General features: G+C 38.9%; 1 protein-coding gene across 3 annotated transcripts; it reads left to right on the top strand.

Annotated features, from left to right (window-relative positions):
* Nucleotides 1-1,238: 1,238 nt before the first annotated feature.
* On the top strand, nt 1,239-10,537 carry acbd5a (acyl-CoA binding domain containing 5a). 3 transcript variants are annotated; one of them, XM_055007328.1, is made up of 14 exons: nt 1,239-1,366; nt 1,705-1,835; nt 3,423-3,543; nt 5,016-5,088; nt 5,231-5,348; nt 5,467-5,499; nt 5,808-6,050; nt 6,153-6,329; nt 6,677-6,771; nt 6,854-7,049; nt 7,353-7,555; nt 8,530-8,589; nt 8,989-9,098; nt 9,189-10,537. In XM_055007328.1, the coding sequence occupies exons 2-14, from the start codon at nt 1,739-1,741 to the stop codon at nt 9,199-9,201; spliced, it is 1,539 nt and encodes a 512-aa protein (XP_054863303.1). In that variant the 5' UTR covers nt 1,239-1,366; nt 1,705-1,738; the 3' UTR covers nt 9,202-10,537. The 3 variants fall into 3 exon arrangements, with proteins under 3 accessions (XP_054863303.1, XP_054863302.1, XP_023129588.2); XM_055007327.1 differs by having other exon boundaries at nt 6,150-6,329; XM_023273820.3 differs by lacking the exon at nt 5,467-5,499 and having other exon boundaries at nt 6,150-6,329.
* Nucleotides 10,538-10,630: the final 93 nt, after the last annotated feature.

Below are 10,630 nucleotides of genomic sequence, written 5' to 3'. Positions count from 1 at the left end.
TATTTATTTATTTATTTGTCATTTAGCGTCCACTGCAACAGCATCACAGCTCTTTCCAGACTTCCTGTGGTTATTGCAGTATATATTGAAAAAAGAAAAACATAAATATTCCAGAGCCTCAGCTCCCAAGTTGGTGTAAATCCATCAAAGTTAAGCCCCTTACTACAATATACAGAAGAAAAAATAGACAGTAAACTTCATCTTACTTTTTAATTTTTAATTTTTTTTTATTTTACAGACACTCCTGGCTAAATGGGACATAGTATATTATATTTTCATGTTGGTGACTTTACAGACTATGCAACCTCACATATTTTAAGGCAATTAATTTGCACATTACTGCATGATGGAAATATTTTTCATGACGTTGCATGACTTGTAATTTCTTGTATTTGCCACACTTGCTCCTTATTTGTTTATCTGTTGTTGTTGTTTACCTTTTAAAAAATATTTACTGAGAAAATCAATCTGACCAAGCATCCAAGTGCAACTTACTGCTGCTTAATTAAATCTGAAATATTGTAGTTTTCTAAATTATTATATGAATGCTTTCAAAGACAAATTTGCATGTGAAATCAATATTATATTTAGTTAAGCATTAAATTTGTAGGCCTATGTAATTGGCTGTATTCTTCTATTTAAACACGTGGATATCTATATTTTAATTATGTATATTGTTATGGAAATATATAAAAGAAAATTTCTGTATGGTTGCGATTGTTCTGTTTAAAAAGACAGGAACACAATAAAATGACAAAATAGATCAACTTTGTTATATTCTAATATGTATGTTGTTATTATGAACTCGATTACAAAGTCTAATATTTTTGTTACTGATAAAAAAAAATGTTAACTCAGAAAATAAAATTAAACCTTATTTAGCCTAATTTAAATTCTAGATCAGACGGTTGTGGTCCTCAAAAACAAAGACATAGTGAGCGCTCTTGCTTTTTTCACTCGTCCGCCTATCATTCTTCCAACCGAATTAAAAAACATGGATCCTGACTAGAGCATGCTGGGAAGTGTAGTTTTACACTCAAAGAACGGAAACTACAGTTAGTGCATGTTTTAGCGATAACATTTGACTAAGATAAAATTTCATATTTTTTACTTCTCAACACCCTTCTTGCTTAATTAATAAAAATTTTGTGTCTCCTTAAAACCCGCTAGCTGGAGTTGAAACTACATTTCCAGTGAATCTATTAGCGGAGGATTGTGGACTTTGTAGGAATTGTCGCTTTCGAGTATAAAAACTACAAATCCCAGAGTTCGCTTGTGTTAGGCTTTATAATACTGTACATGGCGTCTGGTCGAAGGCTAAAGACAAGTCGCCTTCTGACAAACAGATAGGCCGGTATTTTTAACGGTAAGAAACGTCGCTTTTTTTCAAAAGTTAGCAAGCGTAGTTAGCATTTAGCACAAATAACGAGGGCCGTTGGAGCTGTGTCGCACACGACGTGGACTGTCCTAGATACACAACTGGCTCAACCTCCTCCTACTGGTGGTCAAAATACTAACTTACAAGTTTAGCTAGCTTGGCTTCGCTGCGCAAAAAAACTACAATTTAACGAGCTGACATTGCTATTAAGTGCGAGTATGAATGCTAACGTAAACGTGCGCTTCTGACGGCACATTGCTGTTGTTGTTGTTGTTGTTGTTGTTTGTCTCGCACTGCAGTGATTGTGTTTGTTTACTGTCAAGCAGGTTTTTGTTTTGCTAGCTGCTCCCGAGCGACGCCATGGAGGTGGAGAGTGTCAGTACGGCGGATGAGGGGCGTCTGACCCAGCTGAGGTTTCAAGCCGCCGTCAAAGTGATCAAGAGTTTGCCCCCCGATGGTGAGTGGGCACGCCGGTTTTCAAAGCTCTCATTCGGGCCAGTTTAACCAGTCCGAGACGGAGGGGTTGTTCGGACCTGGTTGGGGTGAGGTGCAGCAGCTGGGTCTGCTTTGGATCTTGTGCGATTTGAGTAATCCACTTTACTAGCAGCCACCAGAGCAGGCTTTTTCCTCCTGCAGCAGCACATTACAGTGTAATAACAGTCAAGAGTCCCTCTATAACACTGACTAAACTTCTAAAAACTCATGTCAGTGTATCAAAGTTGCATATTTAGATTATTTTTCCCCCATTAAATTGATCTATTCATGCCTTAAAATGGCTTAGATGCAACTCTACATCATTTACTTCCCATAGAATGTGCAGATCTTTATCTGTCCATGCATGCTTTTCAGATATCTGCAGCTCAAGCACACCAGCTCACCTATTACCCCGCTCAAACACTATTAAACTTCTACAATACAGCTAAGCGCAATTGGACTTGCATTTTTTTGAGAAAGGTCATAACATATCTATTACAAATGAAGATGACATATGGCTAACTGCAATATCCAAATTGCAGGAGCTGCATTTTATTTGAGAAAGGTGAAATTTGCCAGAACATACCCTTTAAAAATTAAATATTGTGGTGCTACAGATGATTGTCTCCAAATGGACGAGAACATGCTTATTTTGTACAGACTGCAGCAAAAATCATAATTTTTCTGTTTGTTTATTATAAATTTTATTGTTTATTATAAATTTATTATTTATTATAAAGTTTATTATAAATTAAACATTGCTATTTTCACAATTACAATATGGTTAAGTGTAATATTTAAATTGTAGGAGCTGCAGTTTTTTGAGAAAAGTAAAATGTGTCATAACTTACCTGTTTTAAGTGACGTATTGTGGTGCTACAGAGGTGCTTAAGCCTACTTATTATTATCTCCAGATGTAAAGGAATGTGTTTGTTTGGTAAAAACTGCAGCAGAAGTGACCTATCAAGAAAAAATAAAATAAAAATACTTTTCTAGCAGTTACAATATGGCTAACTCCAATATCCAAATTGCAGGAGGTACATTTTTTTTGAGAAAAGCGTTAAGCAATGTGTAGAAATATACTTGTTATGCATGAAGGGAACATACTTGTTTTGCAGCAGAAAACAATCATTGTTATATTTGTTTCAGTAGAAAATAAATGCAAAAAATGCATTCTAATAATCACAATATAGCTAACTGCAATATCCAAATTGCAAGAGATTAAATTTGTTTTGAGAAAGATAAAATATGTCATAACATACTCCTTTAAAAAAATGTGGCATTGTGGTGCTACAGAGATGTCAAACCTTACAAATAATTTTCTCAAGATGTAAGAGAACATGATTTTTTTTGCAAACTGCAGCCAAAATCAGACCAACATTTTTATATTTGTTCCGTATTGTTTAGACCTATTTGGATCCCTGAATGTAAAAAAAACCTTGATTTTCACTGGAGCGGGTCTCCAACTGATTTGCAAGAGATAGAAGCAGCAAGAATAACAGTAGCTAAATGTTTATATTGCACATACACAGTGCAGCTCCTTTTGTATAATTACATTTTCTTTCCCCAGGCCCTTTTCAGCCCTCCAACGACATGATGCTCAAGTTCTACAGTTACTATAAACAAGCCACTGTGGGATCGTGCAATATACCTCGGCCGGGCTTCTGGGATGCAGTTGGCAAAGCTAAATGGTAAATAAAAAAGGTTTTTTGTAAACATTGGACAACTCTGTTATGTGGGGAAAAACATCATGCCCCTATTTAATTAAATTATTTGCCACATTGGATAATAAGTTTCCTTCAAAGTCGAGACAAGAACAGTTTGTGAAATCCAGTGGAAATCGTGCAAACAAAACAAAAGAGGATTTTGCACATTGTATAACACGCCCACGTTGACCTCGCTGTGGGAGAAAGATTCTGTCCACCAACTAAGAGCCTCTCCCGCTGTTCAGTCTCAGGTTGTGTTAGGTGATCTGTGGACTCATTTCAAAGCGACTTGGAATGTGACCTTTTACCCACAACGCCGGACAGTTTCTCTCACGCCACTTTACTTTTTGAGGAAGCTACAGTTTCTAATGAGTGATTAAGTTACTGTCAGTCATTGATCCACAGCTGGCAAAGAACACACTGACCTTAAACTTGCCTTATGGACAAGCCTGAAAACTGGGACGCAGGTGTTGAAACCCAAATTTTACTCTTTACTCTCTACTTGCAGTGGTAGAAAGTAACTTTTATATTAATTAAGTTTCGAGGGAGTGGCACTTTTGTGTTACTTGATTTACTGCACTTATCTAACACTGAACAATAAAAGAAGCCTTTCAAATGCAGCACATCGTTAAAGATTAAACCAGCTGTTCAGAACTTATTCACCTCTGACATCTTGCAAAAAGCAGAGTGCAGTCGGAGTGACAAGAAATTCTTTATCCCCACAGTGGGGGAATTTGCAGTGTTACAGCACCAAAGGAGATTGCGCAAAAATAGCCCCCCGAATTGTGATTATTTTTTTTTTCCCCCCTCTAAACCTCTCACGTGGTTTCATTTCAATAAACATTTAGATGACATCTCACCAACAACAGACTGGAGAAAAAGTCAAAACAGATTTGTGTGTCAGGGCTTTGTTTCGTCTGCCATTAACCATGTGATGAGCCCTCAGATTTTTCTGTTGTCCTTGGATATAAAACTGTATCTAAAGTAGCTTAAACGGCCTCCACCTGCAGCAACTACAGCTGGAACATGCTGCTGGCACACTGATGCTTCAGTATAATACAATATATCACTAGAATATGGCTCAAACCAGTACTTTTATATAGATACTTTAACTACATTTTGCTGCTAATACCAAAATCCTTGTACTTAAGTATTTTTACACTGCCATGTTTAAGTAAAGGTACTCATGCTTCATTGTTAATAATGTAATCATGCATTATATATGTATATTATATCAATAAGATGGACCAAACCAGTAGTTTTATGTAGGTACTTTAACTACATTTTGCTGCCAGTACTTAAATGGTTGTACTTGTAGTGGATTGTTCATGTACTACTTTGACTTGTAATTGAGTATTTTTACACAGGATATGTACATAAGATCTCAATACTTCTTTCACCAGTTTTAACTTGATTATTTCAATGCTTTTCCCTGATTATTTTTTGTTTTATTGTAGGGATGCGTGGAATTCTCTTGGAGACATGTCAAAAGAAGAAGCAATGGCAGCCTATGTGGATGAAATGAAACTGGCATGTTTTGTTTTTGTTAAATTCTCTTCTTCCAGATTATTTATTATGTAACAATAATCTTAATCATTTCTTAGTCAGTTAAGGATTCAAGATAAATATTAACATTGCTGGCGGTGGTTTTGCTTCTGTGTTTGACACTCAGATCCTGGAGGGGATGCCTGTGACCGATGAGGTGGAGGAGCTCTTAAAGGTCCTCGGTCCGTTCTACGAGCTGGTCGACGAGAAGAAAAAGATCATGCAGATATCAGACCTGAGCACAGGTGGGTTTTTACTCCCCGGGTGGAACTTTCACACCTTGTACCTTGCACTTTGTGGTGTCGAAAACCAGAACGTGGAGCTTAACCTTGTTTTACAATTTGCCTCTTGTTATGCGCTCAGCCCGTTTGACACAGTTTGCTAGGCAACTGGAAGGCAAGTACATTACCGTGTAGACATCTGGGTCTGGTGGTGTAGTTTAGAATGTGTCTGGTGCTGTAGCGCAGATCCTTTATCGCTTATTAGCTGTCGTTTTATGCATGTTGTTGAATTAGTTTTACAGAAATTGCAGCTAAAGGTTCCAAACTACGGTATACATCTGCTGAGAACTTTTTACCCTCTTTATGCACTTAACCCAAGCTACATGATCATTCCCATTTGATCATTGAGTTAACTTTACTTTTAAAGGAAGCGCTAATGTTGAGTATTTATGCGGTCGTCATGAAATCCATCTTCCTGTTCAGGGTTTGGCACGATGTTGAATTCAATGCCGTCAAAGAGTATGTCAAAGAGCATCGCAAAGAGCATCGTCAGAAACATGGAAATGAATGGCACACTGGAGACCCGGCCGGCCAGGCCCAAACCAAAAGAAGAAACGCAACAGGAGGACGAGGAGGATATGGATGATGATGATGATGAGGAAGAAGAGGAAGAGGAGGAGGAAGATGAAGAGGAAGAAGAGGTAGTGATAAAAGAGGAAAGAAAAGGTAAAAACGCTGTTAAAACTGCTTCTTTTCAAAGTGGGGGTGATTAAAAGAAAATATTCACCTATCGATTTTCTCTTTTGGGGACATTTCTTATACCAGCAGCATCACCGCCAAAGAAAAAGAGCTCTACCAGGAGACACAAAGCTCCCCTGTCAAACGGTAAAGTGGCTAACGGGGTCACACACATGACAAATGGGAGTCATTCCAGGGCTGCTCTGAACAGCGACGACTCCCAGGAGGGTTTCGTCGGTGAGACTCTGCTCAACGGGCACCACGCAGGTAAAGAAAATAACACGTTCCAATCTGACTGGTTCAAAATGGTTACTGAGGACTCGCCCACACTGACTGTCTGTGCTTGTGTATCCGTGCACCATGTGATCAGATAATCTGCAAAGCTTCACTCCCAGAGCCGTAACAACTCAGCAGCAGATGCCGAATCTTAACACTTCACACATCAGCTGCTCGTGGGACAGTTTTAATGAAGCAAATTAAAAGCTCTGTAGAAACCGAGCGCAAAGCTCCAAATTAAGTCAACTTCCTCCGTGCCACTTTGTTAATTACAGTGCAGTTTAGTTATTACAATGTGGCATCAGCCTGAGTTTTATTTGTCCCCTTTTCTGCGTCAGATCCAAGTGTAGACATGTCTGGACCTCATCACCTAGCAAGTGACTCAGACAGCGAAGTCTACTGTGATTCTGTGGACCAGTTCGGTCAAGAGGAGGCAAGTTAAAGCCCCAAAAACATACATCTATGAATCGCAATTTAGTCCATGAATCATTAATTTCAGTGTGCATCCTCTCCAGTGCTCTGAGCATAACCGCTCTCTGGACGACCTGGATGAGGAGGAGAACCACGTCCTGCTGCCTCTAGAGGAGCAGCAGGAGGACGTTCAGGGCATCAGATGTGGAGGGGAAGATGGAGAGGCAGGAGGAACAGCGCCGCAGAAACAGAGGCTGAATGTGGACGTGCCAGGCAGCTCTTTGGTCAGAAGAGGACGAGGTATGGTACCATTTAAAGCTCCTGATTGTCTTTATAGATCGTTTGATGTTCTGAAAGGGGCAATCGTGTGTATTTTTGTCTCTAATTTACTTTGAAAATTAACAGTAGTGTAATGAATTCACCTTTCATATTTTAAATGAAAGCCAGCTGCGATCAATTTAACATCTATATGCAGGCTGAGGAGTTGGAAGACGTAACTACAACGAGGCATTGGTTTTCAAATGACAAGCCTTTAACACCTTCTACTGTTGGCACTGACACACGACCACGTGCCGGCAAAGTCAAATTCTGTGGTATTTTTAGGTTCCAGGTCTCTGGGCTGCAGCTCTGGAGGTCTGATGCCCGTGCACAGTGGTGGCAACGCGGGCGGAGGCCACTGGGGAGGCGCAGGAACACCTGGAGGGAGCCTGAACGAGCAGATTGTCGTGGCATTGGCCAGACTGCAGGAGGACATGCAGAGCGTTCTGGAGAGGCTTCACACGCTGGAGGCTCTCACTGCCAGCCAGGTCAGACCAGTGTGTCCTCTCAGTCGTAGAAAGACTGCATTTGTTTGACAACGACGGAAGACACCAGTCATCCAGTTATTTGTTGTACCATTATAAAAAATCTTTAGCAAACACTAGGTTATTCGAGGTGACAAAAACAGCTCAAAAATGAATTGTTCTAAGCATTAAGGCCAAAAATTCATTTATTTTACCTGTTAGAATATGAATATTTTCTAGTTTTCTTCCCTATGTAATGAGAAAGGTGAATACCTTTAAGTTTTGGGCTGTTGATTGAACAAAAAAAAATAAGTCATCTTGAGCTGCAAAACATGAAAATGCTTAATTTTTTGCAGTGATCAAGTAGTTATAAGCTGAAATTTTGAGCTACCTGGGACTATTTTCAGTGTTTAACAGCAATAAATGCTGTGGGTGGGGTTAAGTGATGTATGTGGGTTGTTTTGATGAAAGAAACTGATGGGAACACTTGTTAAATTAACTGCCTGAAAGCAATGATATTTGGCTTTTTTTCCCTTTTACATAATTGTGGTTATTTTAATTGCTATTTAAAATAAAGTAACGCTACACCAAAAGCTTGAAGAGTTAGCTGGGGACACATTAAAGACGTTTATTAAACTGCCTCCTACTAAAAAGTAGCTGCAGCCTGATCATATTAACATGATTTTGTTATTAGTGTGTCTGAAAACAATGTAGGGAAGCAGCTTTAGTCTCACACAGCTTTGGCAAATCTATGTCATTATGTTATTAATAAATCTGGTGAAATAAAAAGTCATTTTCCTCTTCTGTAACTGGCAGTTTGTGTAAAAATTAACACAGTTAAGCTTTCAGTGTGTATATGAGGCTTTGTAAGGGAAGATAAGCAGTTCGTACTTTGGTTCTGTAAACAGCACAATGAGGGCATATATCATTGAGAAGCCGACTGTTTATTTTCATGTCTAACAAAAGCTCACGAACTTTTTATTTTTTCCTTTTTGCAGGCAAGATCAGTGGCTCTGTCTCCTACTTACGTAACACCCCCAGTTAGCAAGAAGAGTCAGGTAAACAGTTCAAGAGATACTGTGTTTTGCCGTCTTTGACCTTTAAATTGGCCATAGACTGTATTTATTAGGTGGGCGGAGCCTCTGGGTCTGAAGAATGAAGCCAAAAAGTGACATAAACCTTGCAGGCGGTGACTTTTATGTTTGCAAAAAGTAGTCTGATTATATTGAAGTCTATTAGCAGGATTTCACAATACCTAATACCTAATTTCAAATCATCTTCAGTACAATCTGATGTTTATTATGTAAATTATGGCTCCATTTAGAGTAAAATAGATGATAAAGCAGGGTATGTTTAAAGCGTTTCATTGTCATTTTTAGGGAACTAAAGCAATATAATTATCGCTTTGACAAGCTAAATTCATCTACAGTAATACGGATTCTTCTTTTCCCCCCTAGAAACCGTCCTGGTGGCCTTTTGACATTTCACCAGCCAGTTTGGCCTTCGCTGTTATATGGCCATTTGTCGTACAGTGGCTCATCCGCCTGTACTTGCAGAGGAGGAGAAGGTATGAATTTACAGAAAAATAGGCCCATTACTCTATGCTACTATTTTAATAAATGACCAGTTTCTCATGTTTTTTGTTCTTCTTTACCAGGAGAATCAACTGAACCTGCTCACACCCCAACACCACATGGGCACAGACGATAACACGTAAATGATTTAGCTGGGTTGCTAACGACTGTAACTCCTCCCCCCTACTTCCTGCTTAGACCCACAGCCCAGTAATTTGCTTTTGCACTATGAAGAAGGCATCTAGAGTAATGAGCGAGAGGAAGCGACCTCTCGAGCGTGTTGCACTGCGGACGTGGAATCGAAGAGGAACACGAATGTAAGGGCTCCCAGCCTGTGATCTTACAACCTTTTTCAAGATGATGACCACTGTACTGGAATCTTTTTATCAAACGGTTTTGCATTGAGAAGTAGAAAATCTACAGTTGGAATATTTTCAGTGTGTTCAACTAGCGGCTTCTCGATTAGCTCCAGAACTGAGGCTTTGTTGCACAAAAGTGGGCCTTTGCTGTTTATGAGCATAACGCTTGACGTGATTAGAAATTTTTTCACAGTTGTCTTTCTTTAGTTGCCCAGGTAATGCTGCTACAATAAGATGTTGTAATAACTGTAGATTAGACGTGAGGATTGAATGTATTAATGTTCCGAGATGTGAGATTCTGTTTAATTAAGTTAATATTTATTGCTTGTAGCGACAGTTCCAGTAAAAGGCGTCGCTGGCCGGATTGCAGCTGCGTAAGTGAGGTTTGTGTTCAAAGTGACTGCTATGTGTTGTGCGTAGGTTAGACAAGGTTCAGGATGAGTTCTCATCACCCGTCCTGCTGCATATCAGTCTGTGCTTTTACGCCTACTTGGTCGAAATAGAAAAAGTGCCTCAACATCACAAGGTACATTCACACTGTACAATTAGGTGGCATTATGCTTTTCACACATTCACATATTGTAGCATAACTGTTGCAGTTCTGGACCAAATTAGCATCGATCATACTACCTAGTGAGCCATGAGGTGGTGAGAATCTTCCGCTCAGATATCTAATTTGATGATCGTCGCGTTTTTTTCCGTTGTGTAATTTTTAACGTGTGACGTTTGTATGAATATTGTGCAAAGATTTTTGTTTGACTGATAGTAATCACAAATTTGTTTGCAAAGCAGTGAGCTCTATACAAATTGTATACAATATATGTAAAATACAGATCAAAATGCAATATTTTAATTGCATCCCAGTGTATGATTAATGTAGAATATATATCATATTTACAGAGGTTGGCATCTGCAATAGCACATCTCTTTCCAGAGCCATTATGTTTTAATAAAGAGGCGATAGTTTATCTTTTTACTGAAAATGTACTAATGCTTTCACACCCTCTCTGCCTGTGGATAGAGCGGTGTTTGCATGTGATAATCTCAGCTGGAAATAAAGTTTTCACAAAGCATGCATGTTTATGTGCATTTTTTTCCAGATAAATGGTTTAATATTTTGGGATATATATGTTTTTGGGATGTCTGCACAGTAAATATGTCCAATT

This window comes from Amphiprion ocellaris, chromosome 22 (genome assembly GCF_022539595.1).
Source record: "Amphiprion ocellaris isolate individual 3 ecotype Okinawa chromosome 22, ASM2253959v1, whole genome shotgun sequence".
Lineage (NCBI taxonomy): Eukaryota > Metazoa > Chordata > Actinopteri > Pomacentridae > Amphiprion > Amphiprion ocellaris.
This window is presented reverse-complemented; position numbering and strand designations above follow the sequence as displayed.

Coding starts and splice junctions, on each gene's coding strand:
- acbd5a (XM_055007327.1), top strand. CDS start 1,739: ATGGAGGTGGAGAGTGTCAGTACGGCGGATGAGGGGCGTCTGACCCAG. Junction 6,051..6,149: donor GATAAAAGAGGAAAGAAAAG/GTAAAAACGCTG, acceptor TTCTTATACCAG/CAGCATCACCGCCAAAGAAA. Junction 7,556..8,529: donor AGGCTCTCACTGCCAGCCAG/GTCAGACCAGTG, acceptor TCCTTTTTGCAG/GCAAGATCAGTGGCTCTGTC.